This window comes from Dendrobium catenatum, unplaced genomic scaffold, assembly GCF_001605985.2.
Source record: "Dendrobium catenatum unplaced genomic scaffold, ASM160598v2 fragScaff_scaffold_695, whole genome shotgun sequence".
Lineage (NCBI taxonomy): Eukaryota > Viridiplantae > Streptophyta > Magnoliopsida > Asparagales > Orchidaceae > Dendrobium > Dendrobium catenatum.
This window is the reverse complement of record NW_021319157.1, coordinates 46,245-67,007: the sequence shown is the minus strand read 5'-3', so window position 1 is coordinate 67,007 and position 20,763 is coordinate 46,245. Positions and strand designations below refer to the sequence as shown.

Below are 20,763 nucleotides of genomic sequence, written 5' to 3'. Positions count from 1 at the left end.
GGAATGTTGGCATGTCTAGACATATAATCTTTGAATATTTTAGGTTCTATAGGAATGATAAAATTGTAGAAATGTCATAAACCTTTTTTTTTTCATCCCTACAAGCTCGACTGAAATTTAGAGATGCATATGTTTTGATCCACATCTAAAATTAAGAATCTAATTAGGAAAATTATGTTGCTGAATCCATTAGCCAAAATATTTTATCTTCACTAATATCAAATATTCTTAAAAGTTTTTTCTAAGTGACAAAAACTAAAAAATAAGCATTTTTACTTTCAGTAGGATGAATTGTGCATTTGAAGCAAGTAATAGTAGTTTAATTGAAATTAAGCATAACACTAATTTCTCATAGGGTCGACACTCTATTATAACCCTTTATTACTTGATCGATGCATATACATGTGTATTTTAATGGGTTTTCATTATTTTTATATCAAATAAAACATAAGCATATTTCCATATCAATTCAAAGAAAACACCAATTAAAGCGCCCGCATCAAGAGTCTGATCAAACAAATATAGTTTTTTCTTAAATATTTGACAACTATACTAATTACAGTATACAATCCTTGAATCAAATTGCATGATCAAACATAAATTTTAATAACCTAACATTGAGGATTTTCTAATTAAGTCGTCATATAAATATACTTTTCTAAAAACCCTAAAATGAGATTTCTGAGGAAGAAGCTATTGAAAAACTGAAATCTTTGAGAAAAATATTTCTTTTGCAACTACTTTCTATTTTGAAAACTTTTTACCATTCAAGAGGTTCTTTTGTGAGAGTTTGCACCATTTTCAAATCATTTTCTTAATCCTTTGATTTGAGAGTTGAAGCTCTGATTCTAAAGCTTGTTATGTTTTGCTTGTGAATATTTTTTGATATTGTAGAGTTTTTTTTTTGGTTTGCTGTGGAACCTAGCCAGTAGGTTAGGGCTATTGAGCTTTTCATGTGATAAAAGATGTGTAAGGGCCTTTCCAATACCCCTAATGGAGAGAGGCTTTTTCATCTTGCTTGCAACAAAAGAAGAGATATAATGAAATTTTCAAGTAGATGACTTGAGAAGTGGATGCATATAGGCTAGTAGGTCGAACCACTATAAATCAAGTTTGCACCTTTAGTTTTTCGCACTTTATTTCTTTTGTGCTGCTTAAGTGAATTGTAATGATAATATTTATTTATAATTTGATAATGTGTTGTGATATGAGGAATTAACCTTGATCTTGATAAGTTATAATTTCATTTTAGAGTAAAAGTAGTGTTCATAAGAAAAAATAGTTGTTTAGTTTTAAATTTTATTTTCGTGAAAATATTATCAAATGGACCAATTTTAATTTGGACTAGTATTGTAGTCAATCATTTTGTTTAACAACATAGTTATCATTTAGTAGCCACTTGATGTGATTTGTGATATATATTAGTGTTTTTTTTTTTTTTTTTTTAATGATTTTTGGGCTAAAAAAAAGGTTTTAAATTTTATTATTCATTATTTATTTGAATAAGATGGTCAAGTCTTAATTTAGAATTGATGTCTGCACGTATTGACCCAAAAATATCAAGCTATGGCTCTTTAACCCCATAGTACTATTAACAAATTTGTAGATTTTTTTAGAGGAAATAATAATCATTCATTGTCTTTATTAGAATGAAAAAGGCTATTTATCATTTAAAATCATGTGAGAATTAAAGATGCACCATAAACTCTTAATTTCTTTCTATAGGAACTCTTAGTTTGGGCAACCTGGCAAGCTTACACGTATGGCCAACTACACACTGGCATTGAGGCTCAATTATGATGTGCAACTTGGCACATCTGATTAGTCTAACAATCGAAGGCACAAGCATATGGCTGTTTCATTTATTCGTAGACGTATTTCATCTTATATGCATCAAGATGCATGAGAGTCATCTTGTATGAAGCAACATATTGTACTGAGAACTAGGCACAAACAAAAGCATTAATTCAAACAATGCCATCTTAGGGCCAAAATACTCTTGACCCTGCTCATGCCTCATAGTGCTATTTAAAAGCCTTCCTCTCTCTCTCTCTCTTGTCCATTTGTGCTTGAATTATTGCAATCATTGTAATTCCATTAGCATTCTCTCTTAATGACATGAACAATATTTGTTGCTTATAGTGCAGCCCAAATATGCTAAATTGCTAATCAAATCTATTAATATATATTTATGATGGGAATCTCTGTTGACGTTTTACTCTGATGAAATTGTTTTCTTAAAGCATTTGTTTAATGATGAATTCTATGTTATTTTGAATAAATTTAATCAGCATAATTTTTTTATAATTTAAGAGTTAATTAGCTAGTCATGTAGTTTATCTATCTTAAAAGAAATTAAATTTAATTCAAATTTTGTTAATATTTCTCATCTAGTATAGTTAGAAGCTGCTCAAATGGTCAATTCTGCTCATTGGATATTCTGCTTTGGTAACAGAGAACAATAAGACAGTTGTGAGAAGAATTTTGCAATGACCCAAATATTTTATTAAATCAGAACCTATAAGAATCAATGACAAAATGCTTCCTCCAAAAATCCAAAGATCAATGGTAAGATATTTTAGGATTGTTTGAATTTTTTTTTCACAATTTATAATGAAGTCAATATGATTTAGGCTTCGTTTGGGCAACATTCTTACTGCTTTATGAAGTAGTTTTTTAATACAAATTTTTTATTATTTAAAATTTTTATGCTAGAAAGCTGATGCATAAAACAGTAAGAAAATTAATCTTGAATGAAGCTTTAGTGAAGCAAATTCAGCTACCAAATTGTAAATGAACTCAAAAAAATCATTTAAACAAAGAATTGGCAACTTTTGGAGTGCAATTGAAGGGTCACATCTCTTGTAAATTTTGTGTTCTTATCGTTGAAATGAGTTTTCCAAGGGCATGAAAATGACAAGCTCAAGATCACGCGATTTCGAGATCTGTAAGGTATTGAGATATCTAAAGAGTATCAAATAATTAAGGAGATTAAGGTTTCGTTTGGGACGACTTTCTTACTGCTTCTTGAAGCAGTAAGAAAGTCGTCCCAAACGAAGCCTAATTCAAATCATCTGATGAAATATAGAATGCCCAAAAATTTTCCTTACAAATATATAAATATGATATGTTTTTGCACATTTAAAGAGGACTTTTTATGGAGAGAATTTTAGACTTGAGGGGCATTTGTTTTGATGTATTAGTAATGCAGAATAAATGAAATGGGAGGTTTTTAAATTTTCATTACTTGAGACAACATATAAAATTGAGGCCTTGTAATTACTTACTCTCCAACAATAAAGAATGTTGGTTCATTGAAATTTTTGATTGGCGTAATGGAAGCATTTCAGCTGAGGTAGGCTTTATGATCTTTATCTTCTGTGTTATTTATTCATCAATACAAAGTTAATGGACTCTTATTTTATAATCACAAAAGTCTCCAGCACACAATAACAAAGTTGAAAATGATCAAACTAAATACTTATATTTAACATCAAACCAAACTTATCTTAAACATAAAAAGATTCAGTTTGATTGTTACAGAGATTGCCATCAGAAATGCATCAGAAGAAATATTGATAACTTGATAAAACAAATCATGACTAGCAACCTCTGATTGATATTTGTTACTATTGATCATGAATTCATTCCCATTACAGAGTTCTGATCTTCCCCTCTTGAACTAATATCACCACATAATCTAAGTTTTCTGGGCTTGTCAACTAATTCAAGAGTAGTCCTCCTCTGCAATCAACAGTAAAATATCATAAGCTTCCTAGCTCTGAGATGCTGTCCAGAGATGGCCGCCAAGTCCTGGAACTTCTCATCTTCTCTCTCTCATGCCTTGCTGCCTGAGAGTTAATCATCCTCCTCAGTCCACAAAACAGAAAAAGAAGAAGAAAATTTAAGCAATGATGGGAGAAATTAAACATTTTTGTACCTGATCCATCACTTGCGGATCAGCTTCACCAGAATCCGCAGAATCCTCAATACTTGTTCTTTCATTTACTCTTTGATTTTGCTGCTCAAGCATTTGAAGTAAATGTTGCTGGATTTCTACTTCTTGTTGCTTGATCTGGATATTCTGTGCCTTTCTTATTCTCTCATGTTTCCTTGCCCTTAGCTCCTTCGTCACCTCTGAAGAATCAGAGGAAAACACTTTCAGTAAAGCATAAAAATCGGAACTTTTTCACTAATTATGCATAAGGAGGGAATATAAAGGTTGGAAATTTGACCTTCGGAGGTCATGAGGCGGTAGACTTGGCCAATGAGAAGCATCTCCTTGTGCTTGAGGAGGCGAATTTTAGCGAACCGGATAATGGAACCGACGTCGGCGGAGGCTGAGAGTTTGCGGCCGGCGCCGGAGGGGGTGATATGGGCGACGTAGTGGTCGGGGTGGTTTCTCATGACTGCGTCGGCGGTCGTCGGCCAGTAGAGCCTTTCGGCGTGCCCGTCTGAGTGCTGTATCACCACCGCTGCCGCGTCGTTCGCTTGACAATTCCCCATCTCTCTCCCTCTCTCTCTCTCTCTCTCTCTCTCTCTCTCTCTCTTTCTCGCACACACACACAGACAAAAATGGCAGACAAAGCAAACAGCAGGAAAGACTGACTGGGCTTTCTTAATATGATGAGGGAGTGGTAGAGAGGGAGGAGGACAACAAAATTGCAATTTGCAAAATGTGAAGGGGGTGAAGGAAAATGTGGTGCCGTTAGAACGATGTCCACGTGGCGTGATTTCAGGGGGCACCGGTGTTTCAGGCGCAGTTGGAGTCGTGGAGACTGGACCATGAGATGCCGCTATGGGCGGCCCCGCTTTGTATTATTAGGCCTATTTGCTCTTTTGCATCGCTTATTTTATTTTATTTTTTACATTTATAGGGGATATATTTAAATAAATAATTTACACACACACATATATATATATATATATATATATATATATATATATATATATAAATAAAAAAAATATATATATATATATTTCTATCTTATCCTAATCTAAGTTTTAATAGTATTATAGGGATGAATTAGGTATCTATGAGATCACATATTTGACTCAAATATTTGAAAAGAAGAAGGAGAAGAATATGCCCTTTTAGCCACATGATTCCCAAACACTTCACATGTCCCCTTATAATTGTCACCTAATGCCTATTTAGAACAAATGGAAGGGTTTTTGACACTTGGAATTATGGAAGAAGTGCCCATTTCACTTAGAAATGAAAGAGCCAAAAAGGAGTTTTTTTTTTTCTTTTTTTTTGAAGAAGTGATTATTAGGGCTTTTATATTAATATTTCAAAATCTTATTCGGATTGAGTCTATGGTTCTATTTATCTTGATTGATTTGATAATAATTTAAATAAAATGTTATTTTTGACATTTTCTTAGGATGTTTTGATTGATTTCTTATTAAGATATTTTTTTTAAATTATGACATTTGATATTTAAAATTTTAAATTACTTATTCGATTAATTCATTTTCAATTTATAATTTATAAAAAAATAATATATGCATGCTAATTTTGGTTATGAAATATGAAGTTTTAAGGATATTTGTGCCAATAAATTTCTAATTTTGAAATAATATATGAAAAAATTAATAATATTCATAATAATTTCAAAAATAATAATGTTATTAAAAAGTTTTTATGTAAAATATAAAACTTATGATAACAATATAAAAGTTGCATATCTCATGCTATACGTAAGCAATTTGATTGCTTTGCATCAACTATTGATTAATGAAGAATTTCTTAGCGAGAAATAATTTGGTGAGAATATCCCCATCAAACTTTGATCATTATAGATTTTAAGATCTTTGGATTTGATTTGAGATGAGCAAAATACAAGGGTACATTAATAATTTATAAATTTTACTTATATTAACTTTAATTCAATGATTTTAAAAGTAAGAAAATGACTTCAAATATCCCAATCAAATTTTATCCTGATGAATTAAAAAATTGTTGGATATATTTTAAGTGGAGTTATACAATAACAAATAGAGCATGGAAGAAATGGAAGATTACAATAGAGAGAGGAGATAAACTTTTAAAGAACTTTGTAAGGCTTTAAGAGATTCAAAATGTTGGTGAGGAGGAAGGTTGAAATCTAGAGAGAGAAGGAAAATATTGAGAGAAAAAATCCAACTTCAACATTCTCAGAAAGTGTGAAGTTATTCTGGAGATTAAAGAATCAAAAGACTATGAAAAATCTAACAATTTGAATATTTTACCCCTTAAAAGGGAATTGAGAGATGATATTTATGATGACAATCTTCAGTAAAATCACTGATGAATCATGCAATGTTATAACTTCTAAGCTAGCACACTTAATAAGAAGTCATTTTTTGATACCTCAACTAGCAAACCAAATATGATGACTATCATAGCATACTAAGAGATGCAACTCATGGAAGTGTAAGCAGTTGACCATTAGATGTCTAACTGATTACAAAATGTAAAAAATAGATACTTACAAACTTTCAAGTGGATATCAAGTTAATGCCACCTTTTAAGAAAGAACTCGTGTATGTAACTCTTAAGGACAAAATCATACTGAAGGAAGCTAATTATTAAAAGCACATTATTCACCTAATAATCAATAAGGTGTATCATGACCTGAATGCTTATTCCTAGTAGCATGGACTAAAGAATGATGACATGAATGTCATTAACAAATGCCTAACCTACTACTTAGTGTCGGCAACAAAGCAAATGTTGATCACATTATTGTATCCCTCATTGAGATACCATTTAATTGTTAAAAAACTAATAGAGAGAGAGCAAATGTTCACTTATGTAACAAGTCATGACTATTGATTGATTCACCCAAATATGTATTGGCATAATTGTCTAACCACATGGAGCGCGCTGGATCTATATTGCTAATTCCTTAGATTTTAGGCAAGGTTTACACTTTTAAAGTTTAAACTGTTTCTTAATTTAACCTACTTAGTTAAATTTAGGTCATTTAGATCTAACCTACCTTTTGGTTTAGCTTACTTGGGTTGGCTTGAGTTATTAAAGCCAAAATACAATAACCTAGTTTGACATATTTAGGTCATTAAAACTCATTCATCTCAGTTAGCTCTTTGATTTGGGTCCAAGCTACAAAAAATCCAAACTCATAGCCTATTATAGCTCTTTGCTATAGATACAAGTCATAAAAATAAGAACTTATTTTATTCTAGTTAAGTAATAAAAAAATTGTCCCAAATGAAGACTTAATTAATGCATACAAATCAAATCAGTTTAAGTATATTTACCCTTATTTTGCAACATACATTTCCAGTTATTTACAATATTCAACATCGATCTCCAATTTGTCATTTTTTGGATGTTTCAATATTTTTGTTCTCTATAATACTCTTTAAGTTAATTATAATTTCTCCAAATCATGTAAATTTCTTTACATTATTTAAAATCTTCAATTCACCCATTTGTAGGTGTGTCACTATTGTAATTTTCTATAATAGCCTTCCATTTACTTAATTTCTTAATTTAAAGCTTGTTCAAGAATGTTTAATTAATATATCGACAAATTTGAATGCTTTTATAAATAATTAATTGTTAAATGAATAAATTTTATTAGCTTATTGTTAAATTTGTCTATGATCATGAATAATATTATTTAAAGCTCGTGAACAAGTTTATTAAAAAACTCAATTAAAACTTGTTATAATGCTTGATAATTGATATAATACTCGATATTATGGCTAGATTAAATAATTTATAAAACTAATTAAGGCTAATATTAACCATTAAGTGTATATGTCATCCTTAATAAATTGATCTCCTTGTCTTATGTTGGAATACATAAATCCTTGATATTCATATCATTAATTTTTTTATATAACCAATCTTTGTCAATCTGTTTACTATAGTGTAGTACTGTTCATAAACAATAAAGAATAAAGCTCTATGGCATAGCTCATTTTTAGAAGAGGCCGAGCTTGTAACCATAGGTCACATGAGATTATTTAGGCTATAGGCTATGTGATGATACTTTGGTCATCTTAAACCAATCTCGAATAAGCATGAATTTAAATAAATTGAATATTTATAAAAGCTCTAATCAAGCACATATCGGGCTCGAATAAGACTTTTGCAAAGGTGCACAAGCTCAAACACCCACAAAGTTAGCTCAATCAGTTCATTTTGCAACCCTAGACGTAGTATCAACATCTTCATCTTTCTGTTCAACCCTCATTCATAATATGTGAAACCCCTTAAGTAAAAAAAAGCTAACTCTTAAACATCGATGTGCTTTTTGGTGTAACAGCTAGAATTTTCATAAGAAACTCTTTAGTTAAGCGTGCTCATCCCAGAGCAATTCTAGGATGAGTGACCTACTGAAAAGTTACACCAACAGGATAAAATCGTGAGCCTCTTTGGACTGTTACATAATAGATGTTTATATTTTCTGTCAGCCACTAATACAAATAAAGTTATTATTTTATCTTTATTTATATAAAGTGTAATGTCTCCATATCTATTTTGAAACTTAATAAAATATTTGATCTCTCAGAAATCATAGACATGAGAGATCCTATTGAATCATAAAAATTTGTGTCTTGTGTTTGAGACATTTAATAGGTTTGTACCCTTATTTTTATTTGATTTGACTTGAAATTGTATCACTAACCTCCCATAAGACTTGATAAAAAAAGGGTTTTTGACAAGTTAGAAAGATAAAGATGCATATTTTGCAGTGAATTCAAAGGATGAAACTCCTTAAACACCATGGATAAAGAGAAAGCTGATGTTTTGATCAAACTTGTAAAACTGTTTCATATATAGATATACAAAGCTGCTTCCTTTTGATTCGTTTGTTAACGTCATTGAATGAATAGACAACGATAGAAAAACTATTAGGTGAGAGTCGCTCATCTTCTTTTATGAACTTGAAAATTATAGTTGTTTTAATACAAACTAATATAGAAAAAAAAGGGAAAGTAAGTAGAACTAGCTCACAAAAAGAAATTAGCTGTGCTCGCCAAATAATTTCTCATCGATAAGGGGAAAGCTGATGTTCATAATTATTTCTCAAGAATTTTAACTTTGAACTGAATACAGTAATGGCAGTGTTGGGAAGCATAAATTTGAAGAGTAGAAGAGAACGACAAAATGGTTATATTGACTTGTTTTATGAGTAAGCCCAAGGTTATGGCCATCATCTTGCCTGATCAAGCTTGATTCTTCTTTTGTTAAGCCTAGTTTGTTCAACTCTTTTGCATAATTCTTGTTCATGTTAACCAACAATTTTATCTATTTTTCCCTTATATAATCAGTAGATGTTACTTTCAGCATTCTTTAACATATCTATTTTTCTTTCTATCTTTTTTAGTGTTATATTAATGAAAAAAAAATCCATTCTATCATAGTTGATCATTATATTGAAAGTTTTTTTAATCACTTAAATTATTTCTTAATGACTAAGGCTTCGTTTGTGACAACTTTTTATTACTTCTTAAAACAATTTTTTAGTTTAAAAATTAAAATTTTTATAATAAAAAACTACTTTAAGAAACACCAAGAAAGCCGTCCCAAACGAAACCTAAATTTGCTCCATAATTAAGAAAGGAGCCTCTGAAATTACTTGGGGAACAACTGATACTCCCATAAGCAAAATATTTTTGTTTCTGATGCCCATTGTTTGCTCTGTAGGCTTATTATTCAACATTTAGTTACTCAGCTACAGAATAGGCTGTTGGCCTTATTGCCCAGTTTTTATTTTAAATTCATGAGTTGTCAAGTCTTATATGCAGACATGACATCTGCATTATTTCTAATGAATTGTAAAACAGTTGACTATACCTTCACAGGATAATAAGCTTGCTGAAAGGTCGGCAGCATCAGACAGTTCTAAAGCCTGTGCTGTTAAATGGACACCTGCTTTGAACTATTTTGATATGTTCGGAGAATAGCGACTTTTCTTTTATTTTAGATACTTAGATAGTGATAGGCTGTTTCTTGCGTTAATTATCAGCATAATTGATGTCATGTGAAGCAGTTTGATACTTAATAAGATGGACAAGTGGAGTTTAAATGGAGCAGAATTATCTATCTGCTCTACAAAAGCTCTAAAATTCAGAAAAATAATGAAAAATAACATATACAGCAAAGTCCTACATGAGGTCCTGGTTGGATACCCATTGGGTACCCATGTTTTAGTCGACAAGCTTCGCCCACCCACACCCACCTATGGTGACTTCCGGGATTTCGTATCCACCTATACCCACCCACTTTCCATGTTTTTTGAACGCAGTCTACCACGGAGTGATGGCCTTGAGGCTTGTCGTCATTTGCTATGATGGCAAACATTCAAGTCGCATATCAAAATTTATCGTACTCATAGTGTGGTTAAGTGCTACACAATACGTAGTGATGATTGTAGTAGTATAGGTAAGTTATACGATGATTATCAATGTAAATCGATTTATCTCTTGATATTTAGTACCCACCCAGAAGGTCATGGGCGTACTCATACCCATTGGGTATGGGTGGGTGTAGGTATGGGTACCCAATGCAGGGCTCTGATATACAGAGGAACATAAGATATAAGGAAACAACCTTAGTATAAAATAAGAGCATTGAAGTTATCATTGCTCGAGAAAATATGTAGGATGCTGCATAGACCAAACTCATGTGGAATGGAAGAGGACAACTGATCTATTTTAGGTAGCAGCAATTTTTTATGATGGCACTAATTTATGAAATAACTATCAAATTTTTATGACAAAAGTAAATTTTTTGAAAGATAATATAAGGTATTATAAGGGTTCATTTTTAACAACTTTTTCACAATTATTTTCCAAATTGGTGAAAGCTTTTTTTTTCAATTAGGTGCAAAACTAAAAAAAAAACTATTAATCCCACAATAATTCTAGAACTATTAAAAAAAAAAATTATAGCTACAGCCATCCCAAACAAATGTTGAATGCCCACTTAGACGGCTGCTACTATTTGTAAAAAAAATTTAAATTTATTATGAGGAATTTGCCATTTTTTATTATTATGCACATTTAAAAAAATTAGATAACAAACTTTCTAATTGATTTGATTATAATAATTTACTTCTCATCGATCATAAAAAGTTATAAAAATGACAAAAAATATCATAGCCAACTAAAAATATAGTAGCAATTATAAAGCAAAACACGACAAAGCCTACCCTTATGTATCCTAAATTTTTTAAGGTTCAGAAAAATTGGACAATAACTTTCCTGTAAATACCACCCAAATCATATCGTTAAAGCTTCAGATTTTGAAAACCAATAGCCAAACACAATTCTGGAAGTTGTCCTAAAAACATTCCCATGAAAAAGCTGCCTAAAGGAACCCTAATCTTCTTTTGACGCAACCTTTTGATTCTTTTATAACGAGGAAAAATAATCAACAAAAATAATATCCACATAGATGAAGTTTTTTTTTTCAAAAAAATTACCAAAATTTCCCCCTTAAAAAGCTTCTTTTTAAAAAACATAATAGAAATTATGATAAAAAAATACTACGTAAGATTAGATGTTTTGACTACTAATTAAGAGATATTGAATTCAAAATTTTTCTTATGTGATCTCTTTGTGAGTTTGACCTAATAGTTAAAATATTTCAAAAATAATAATAAAAAAAGTAATTTTTAATAAAAAAATAGAAAGCATAAACCACCTTGAAAAAAAAAAAACAAAGAAGGGGAAAAAGAGTTCCCCAATCTCTCTTCCTCTATCTCTCTCTCTCTCTCTCTCTCTCTCTCTCTCTTCTCTTTCTCGCACACACAACACAGAAAAATGCGAACAAAGCAAACAGCAGGAAGACTGGTACTGGGCTTTCTTATATGATGAGGGATGTCGGTCAGAGGGGAGGAGGAACAAATTGCAATTTGCAAATGTGAGGGGTGAAGGAAACTGGTGGTGCCGTTAGAACGATTGTCCACGTGGGTGCAATTCAGGGGGCACCGGTGTTTCAGGCGCAAGTTCGGAGTCGGAGACTGGACATGAAGATGCCGTATGGGCGGCACCGCTTGTATTATTAGGCTATTTGCCTCTTTGCATCGTTTTTATTTTTTAATTTAATAGGGATATATAATATAATATTACCACCACATATATATATTAATAAATTAAATATTAAATAGTATAATTGATAATTATCATATTACATTATATATAAGAATTATTTATAATAAATTTATAATAGATAAAATAAAAACTAAATATTATAAATTTTATATTATCAAGGTAACCCCTTAAATTAATTATTGAATCTATATAATAAATAAAATATTTATCAATAAATTGAATATATTTTTTATATGAATATTATGGATGGAGAGTAATTTTATGAATTTAATATTCAAAGAAAAATATTGTGAAATTTAGAGAATAAGATAATTTTTAAAAAGAAATGCCTGTTTTTTTGTTATATTAAAGATAATCACTTATTTTACTCAATAACTTTTGATATATTTTAAATAAGAATTGATTATATATAATAATGTATTCTTACTCGATATTATCAAACAGTGCCTATGTTGAACTAACCTTTGCTAACCCAATAATATATAATATATATATATATATATATTCTATCTTATCCTAATTCTAAGTTTTAATAGTATTTTAGGATGAATTAGGTATCTATGAGATCACAGTATTTGACTCAATTATTTGAAAGAGAAGGAGAATGATAATATGCTTTTAGCACATGGATTCCCAATATCACTTCAATGTCCTTATATTGGGGTCACCTAATGCCTATTTATGACAAATGAGGTTTTTGGATACCTTGGAATATGGAAGAAGTTGCCATTTCACTTAGAAATGAAAGAGCCATAAGGAGTTTTTTTTTTTTTTCTTTTTGAGAAGTGATTATTGGGGCTTTTATATTTAATTTTCAAATCTTATTCGGATTTGTAGTCTAATGTGTTATTACTTGATTGGAATTGATAATATTTAATTATAATGATTTTGACATTTTCTTTTAGGATGCTTTTGATTGATTTCTTATAGATATTTGTTTTAAATTATGACATTTGATATTTAAAATTTAAATTACTTATTCGATTAATTCATTTTTCAAATTTATAATTTTATAAAAAATAATATATGCATGCTAATTTTGGTTATGAAATATGAAGTTTTAAGGAATATTTGTGCCATAAATTTTAATTTTGAAATAATATAAATCTGAAAAAATTAAATAATATTCATAATAATTTCAACATAATAATGTTATTAAAAGTTTTTATGTAAATATAGGAACTTATGATAACAATATAAAAGTCGCATATCTCATGCTTAAGCGTAAGATTTGATTGCTTTGCATAACGTTTGATTATGAAGAATTTTTCTTACGAGAAATAATTTGGTCTGAGAATATCCCCCATCAAAACTTTGATCATTATAGATTTTAAGATCTTTGGATTTGATTTGAGATGAGCAAGAATACAAGGTAAAATTAATAATTTATAAATTTTACTTATATTACTTTAATTATGATTTAAAAGTAAGTAATGCTTCAAATATCCAATCAAATTTTATCCTGTGAATTAAAAATTGTGGATATATTTTAGTGGAGTTATACATAATACAATGGGCATGGAGAAATGGAAGATACAAATAGAGAGAGGAGATAAACTTTTAAAGAACTTTGTAAGGCTTTAAGAGATATCAAAAATGTTGGTGAGGAGGAAGGTTGAAATCTAGAGAGAGAAGAAAATATTGAGAGAAAAAATCCAACTTCAACAATTCTGCTAGAAAAGTGTGAGGTTATTCTGGAGATTAAAGAATCAAAGACTATGAAAAATCTATACAATTTGGAATATTTTACCTTAAAAGGGATTGAGAGATGATATTTATGATGACAATCTTCAGTAAAATCACTGATGAATCATCAATGTTCATAACTTCTAAGCTAGCACAACTTTAATAAGAGTCATCTTTTTGATACCGTCACTAGCAAACCAATATGATGATATCATAGCATACTAAAGCAGATGCAACTCATGGAAGTGTAAGCAGTTGGACCATTAGAATGTCTAACTGATTACAAAATGTAAAAAATAGATACTTACAAACCTTTCAAGTGGATATCAAGTTAATGCCACCTTTTAGAAAGAACTCGTGTATGTAACTCTTAAGGCAAAATCATACTGAAGGAAGCTAATTATTAAAAGCACATTATTCACCTAATAAATAAATAAGGTGTATCAATACCTAAATGCTTATTCTAGTAGATGGAATAAAGAATTGATGACATGATGTATTAACAAATGCCTAACCTCTACTAGTGTGGCAAAAAGCAAAGGTTGGATCACAATTATTGTATCCATCATTGGAATACCATTTAATTGTTAAAAAACTAATAGAAGAGAGAGCAAATGTTCACATTATGTAACAAGTCACGACTATCTGATTGATTCAGCCCAATATGTATTGGCCATAATTGTCTAACCCACATGGAGCGCGCTGGATCTATATGCTAATTTCTTAGATTATTTTAGCAAAGGTCTACACTTTTAAAGTTTAAAACTGTTTTCTTAATTTAACCCTACTTATTAATTTAGGTCATTTAAGATCTAACTACCTTTTGGTTTAGCTTTTACTGGTTGGCTTGAGTTATTAAAGCAAATACAATAACCAGTTTGACATATTTGTCATTAAAACTCATTCATCTCAGTAGCTCTTTGATTTGGGGTCCAAGCCACAAAAATCAAACTCATAGCCTATTAATAGTTTTGCTATAGATACCAAGTATAAAAATGAGACTTATTTATTCTAGTTAAGTAATAAAAAAATTGTCCAAATGAAGACTTAATTATGCATACAATAAAATCAGTTTAAGTTATATTTCCTTATTTTGCACATCTTTTCCAGTTATTTTACAATTTCAATCGATACTCCAATTTGTCTTTTTTGGATGTTTCAATATTTTTAAGTTTCTATCAATCTCTTAAGTTAATTATAATTTTCCAAATCATGTAAATTTCTTTTTTACATTAATTTAAAATTTCATTATCCATTTGTAGGTGTGGTCAATTGTAATTTTTCTATAATAGCCTTCCATTTACTTAAATTTCTTAATTTGAAAGCTTGTTCAAGATCGTTTAATTAACTATAATCGCAATTTGAATGCTTTTAGTATAAATCTAATTGTTTAATGATATTATTTATTAGTTATTGTTAAATTTGTCTATGATATGATGATAATATTGATTTTAGCTCGTGACAAGTTTATTAAAAAACTCAATTAAAACTTGTTATAATGCTTGTATATAATTTGACAAACAGACGACCGACATCGTGGACAACCAAACTGGTTGGTTCATGAATACCGTTGAAATCCCGGGTCGGTTCGTACCGAACCGGATTACCGTGAAGACTATTTACACATGATTGACCTTTTACCGATTTCAAATCGAGTGACCATTTTGCGAAATACATTTGGATTCCATGACGGTGCCCAATCGGTCTTGTTGGTCAACTGGTTTTAAAGTCGGGTTGTAACAGTGGTCCCATTTCGGTCGACCGCGATTGAACCAATTGACACCTAGATATAATACTCGATATTATGGCTGATAATAATTTATAAAACTAATTAAGCTATATTAACCATTAAGTGTATATGTCATCCTTAATAAATTGATCTCTTGTCTGTGTTGGAATACTATAAATCCTTGATATTCATATCATTAAATTTTTTTTTTTTATATATAACCATCTTTATAAATCTGTTTACTATAGAGTAGTACTGTTCATAGAACAATAAAGAATAAAGCTCTATGGCTTCTCATTTTTTAGAAGAGGCCGAGCTTGTAACCATAGGTCACATGAGATTAATTTAGGCTATAGGCTATGTGATGATACTTTGGTTCATCTTAAACCAATCTCGAATAAGCATGAATTTAAAATAAATTGAATATTTATAAAAGCTCTAATCAAGCACATATCGGGCTCGAATAAGACTTGCAAAGGTGCTCAGCTCAAATACCCACAAAGTTGCTCAATCAGTTCCTTTTGCACCCTAGACGTAGTATCAACGTCTTCATCTTTCGTTCAACCCTCATTCATAATATGTGAAACCCCTTAAGTAAAAGAAAATAATTCTTAAACATCGATGGGCGCTTTTTGGTGTAAGGCTGAATTTTTCGTAAGAACTCCTAGTTAAGCGTGCTCATCCCAGAGCAATTCAGGATGAGTGACCTACTAAAGTTACACCAACAGGATAAAACGTGACCTCTTTTGGAACTGTTACATAATAGATGTTTATATTTTCTCTCAGCCTACTAATACAAATAAAGTTATTATTTTATCTTTATTTATATAAAGTGTAATGTCTCCATATTCTATTTTGAAACTTAATAAATAATATTGATCTCTCAGAATCATTAGACCATTGAGAGATTCCTATTGAATCATAAAAATTTGTGTCTTGTGTTTTGAGACATTTAATAGGTTTGTTACCTTATTTTTATTTGATTTGACCTTGAAATTTTATCACTAACCTCCATAAGACTGATAAAAAAAGGGTTTTTTGACAAGTTAGAAAGATAAAGATGCATATTTTGCAGTGAATTCAAAGGATGAACTCTTAAACACCATGGATAAGGGAAAGCTGATGTTTTGATCAAACTTGTAAACTGTTTTCATTAATAGATATACAAAGCTGCTTCCTTTTGATTCGTTTGTTTTAACGTCATTGAATGAATAGACAAAGATAGAAAACTATTAGGTGAGAGTCGCTCATCTTCTTTTATGAACTTGAAAATTATAGTTGTTTTAATACAACTAATATAGAACAAAAAGGGGAAGTAAGTAGAACTAGCTCACAAAAAAAAAAGAGCTGTGCTGCCTAAAATTTTTAATCGTAAGGAAAGCTGATGTTTATAATTATTTTTCAAGCATTTTAACCTTTGAACTGAATACAGTAATGGCAGCGTTGGAAAGCATAAATTTGAAGAGTAAAAAGAGAAGACAAAATGGTTATATTGACTTGTTTTATGAGTAAGCCCAAGGTTAATGGCCATCATCTGGCATGATCAAAGCTTGATTATTCTTTTGTTAAGCCCTAGTTTGTGCAACTCTTTTGGCATAATTCTGTGTACATGTAACACAATTTTATTCTATTTTTCCTTTTCTAATCATAAGATGTACTTTCATCATTCTTTAATATATCTATTTTTCATTCTATCCTTTTTGAACAATTATTACGTCTCTGACCGGACGTAGAGCTACTCCGTTCGGCCGCCAATAAATGGTCGTCACGTGCCTCTTGCTCTTTACCGCGTAGCCCTGACGACTTGCCCGGTCCGGAACTCGGGAATGCTACTGTTCAGGTTTGGCAGGAAAAACTCGGTACAACTCAGTTATTCTGCTCGGTATGCTAGCATTGCTTGACAATAAATCGAGAAATACCGTCTGTGAAGACCACAAACCGCAGTAATACCGAGCATACAAGTTATAACTGAGTTTTTCTAGAAAAACTATGTACAGACTCGGGTATTAACTCGATATTTGCTCGGTGTTTGCTCGGTAATTGGCTCGGCATTGGGTTTATTGCGAGCAAAACACAATACTAGCAATACCTAATTAAATCGAAAAATACCGAGCAATCCTGGGTTCGTTCCAGGTCGGGGTTGTCGGGGCGCGCGGTAAATAGTGAGAACTGTTGTGACGCGATTCTACTGGTGGGAACTGTAATAGTACGTCTTTGTGAGGACAAGACGAATAAAAGTTCAATCCTTTTTAGTGTTATTCATGAAAAAAAAAAATCCTTTATCATAGTTGACCATTATATTGAATTTTTTAATCACTTCAAATTTATTTATATCTTTTTTAATGACTAGCTTCGTTATTTGAAACTTTTTTATTAGCTGTCTTAAAACAATTTTAGTTAATAAAAATTAAATTTTATAGACTAAAAAACTCTTTAAAGAAGCCAGCCAAGTAAAGTCCGTCCCACATAACTAAATTGCTCCTAATTAAAAAGGGAGCCTCTGAAATTACTTGAACAACTGATAATCCCATAGAGCAAAATATTATTTTGTTTCTGATGCCCATTGTTTGCTCCTGTAGCTTATTATTCAACATTTAGTTCTCAGCTAAGAAAGCTGTTTGGCCTTATTGCCCAGTTTTTATTTTAAATCAATGAGTTGTCAAGTCCTTATATGCAGACAGGAATTTGCATAAGTTTTTAATGAATTGAAAACATGTTGACTAATCCCTCACGGATAATAAGTGCTGAAGGTCGGCAGCATGCAGACATTCTAAAGCCTGTGCTGTTAAATGGACACCTGCTTTGACTATTTTGATATGTTCGGAGAATAGCGACTTTCTTTTATTTTAAGATACTTAATAGTGATAGCTGTTTTGCGCTTAATTATCAGGCATAATGATGTCATGTGAAAGCGCAGTTTGTACTGTAATAAGGATGACAGTGGGAGTTTAAAAATGGAGCAGAATTATTATCTGCTCTACTCAAAAGCTCTAAAAATTCAGAAAAAATAATGAAAAATAACATATACAGCAGAGTCCTCATGAGGTCCTGGTTGGATATCCATTGGTACCCATTTTTTTCATCGGACAAGCTATCGGGCCACCCACACCCACCTATGTGACTCCGGATTTCGTATCACCTATCACCACCCACTTTCCATGGTTTTTTGAATACGCAGTCTACACGGAGTGATGCCTTGAGTTGTTGTCATTTGCTATGATTGCCAAACATTTCAAGTCAGCATATCAAAATTTTATCTATCATAGTGTGGGTTAAGTGCCTACACATAGTAATGATGATTTAGTAGTAGTAAGTAAGTTATTACGTGATTAATCAATGTAAATCGATTTATTCTTGATATTTATACCCACCCAGAAGGTCATGGGCGTACTATACCCACCCATACCATGGGTATGGGTGGGTACGATGAGTGGGTGTAGGTATGGGTACCCAATGCAGGTGGCTACTGATATACAGGAACATAGATATAAGAAACAACTTAGTATAAGATAAGAGCATTGAAGTATCATGCTCGGAGAAATATGTAGGAGCTGCATGAGACCAAACTCATGGGAATGGAAAGAGGACAAACTGATCTATTTTTAGGTAGCAGCCAAATTTTTTATGGATGGCACTAATTATAAATACTATCAAAGTTTTTATGACAAAAGTAAATTTTTTGTAAAGATTAATATAAGGTATTATAAGGCTCATTTTTAACAACTTTTTCAGCAATTATTTTTCCAAATTGGTGAAAGCTTTTTTTTTCAAATAGGTGCGCAAACTAAAAAAAAAAACATTAATCCCACAATAATTCTTAGAAACTATTAAAAAAAAAAATTATAGCTACAGCCATCCAAACAAAATGTTGAAGGCCCACTTAGACGGCTGCTTTACTAAAGTTGTAAAACAAAATTTAAATTTTATTATGAGAATTTGCCATTTTTTATTATTATGCACATTTAAAAAATTAGATAACAAACTTTCTAATTGATTGATATATATATTACTTCCATCGATCATAAAAAGTTATAAAAATGACAAAAAATATCATAGCCAACTAAAAATATAGTAGCAATTATAAAGCAAAAACAACGACAAAGCTACCCTTATGTATCCTAAATTTTTTAAAGGTTCAGAAAAATTGGACAATAACTTTCCTGTAAATACCACCACAATATATGTTAAAGCTTCAGATTTTGAAAACCAATAGCCAAACACAATTTGGAAGTTGTCCTAAAAACATTCCCATGAAAAGCTGCCTAAAGGAACCCTAATCTTCTTTTGACACAACTTTGATTCTTTTATAACAGGAAAAAAATCAACAAAAAATTAATATCCACATAGATGTAGTTTTTTTTTCAAAAAAATTACCAAAATTTCCCCCTTAAAAAACTATAATAGAAATTATGATAAAAATACTACGTAAGATTAAATGTTTGACTACTAATTAGAGATATGAATTCAAAATTTTTCTATGTGATCTCTTTTGATGTTGTTTTTGTTTGAACTTAAATAGTTAAATATTTCAAAAATATAATAAAAAAAGTAATTTTTAATAAAAAAATAAGAAAGCATAAACACCTTGAAAAAAAACAAAGAAGGGAAAAAAAAAAACTGGCACAAAGGTAGAACGACAAGCACAACCTAATTTAAACGCCACATTTGTACAAATAGATTATAATATACCAACAAGACAACAAACACATGATGACTGTCCTTCCCTTTCACACAAACCACTAACTTTTATTAGCCCCCCGAACAGAAAAAAAAAGTAGAAGGAAAAAACAGAAAGAAGAGAAGAGAGGAGGGAGAGAAATACTATGGCATTTGGTGGGTTTGGGCGTGGGTGGTCATGTTTGGGCGTAGCAAGGCCCGAACAGATCTCGATTTCGAAGGTTCCCGAGGCACGCAGCCGCACCCGCTCGCAGCAAAGTTCCGCAAGCCTCTGGCACACTTCGGCCGTGAGTCGCTACCCGCACCCCGCATAGCCCTGCGCAGTCTGCACCGCATTTTCACAAACACCATGTCGGCATCATGCAAGCTTGTTTAATACCTCATTTCTCGGGGCACAATTGAAAACATATTTATATTTATAAGTTTTAATTAAAATTAATATGTTAATATTAAATATCTCTTATTATTTATATATAAATATATCTAATATTATAATATCTTAATGCTTTATAAATAAAATTCATATATCACACCACTTTTATGTACAGAATTTAATATTTACTTACAAAACGCATTATAACTTAAGCATATGA

At 30.9% G+C, this 20,763-nt stretch overlaps 1 protein-coding gene across 1 annotated transcript; it reads right to left on the bottom strand.

Moving 5' to 3' along the window:
* Positions 1–3,465: 3,465 nt before the first annotated feature.
* LOC110108272 lies at positions 3,466–4,567 on the bottom strand. The gene is made up of 3 exons (XM_020838850.2): positions 4,236–4,567; positions 3,941–4,137; positions 3,466–3,851 (listed from the first exon to the last, which is right to left on the bottom strand). Exons 1-3 carry the CDS (start codon positions 4,504–4,506, stop codon positions 3,765–3,767), a joined length of 555 nt encoding a protein of 184 aa, XP_020694509.1. The 5' UTR covers positions 4,507–4,567; the 3' UTR covers positions 3,466–3,764.
* Between the last annotated feature and the right edge of the window lie 16,196 nt (positions 4,568–20,763).

Coding starts and splice junctions, on each gene's coding strand:
- LOC110108272 (XM_020838850.2), bottom strand. CDS start 4,506: ATGGGGAATTGTCAAGCGAACGACGCGGCAGCGGTGGTGATACAGCAC. Junction 4,138..4,235: donor CCGCCTCATGACCTCCGAAG/GTCAAATTTCCA, acceptor CTGATTCTTCAG/AGGTGACGAAGGAGCTAAGG. Junction 3,852..3,940: donor ATCCGCAAGTGATGGATCAG/GTACAAAAATGT, acceptor ATTAACTCTCAG/GCAGCAAGGCATGAGAGAGA.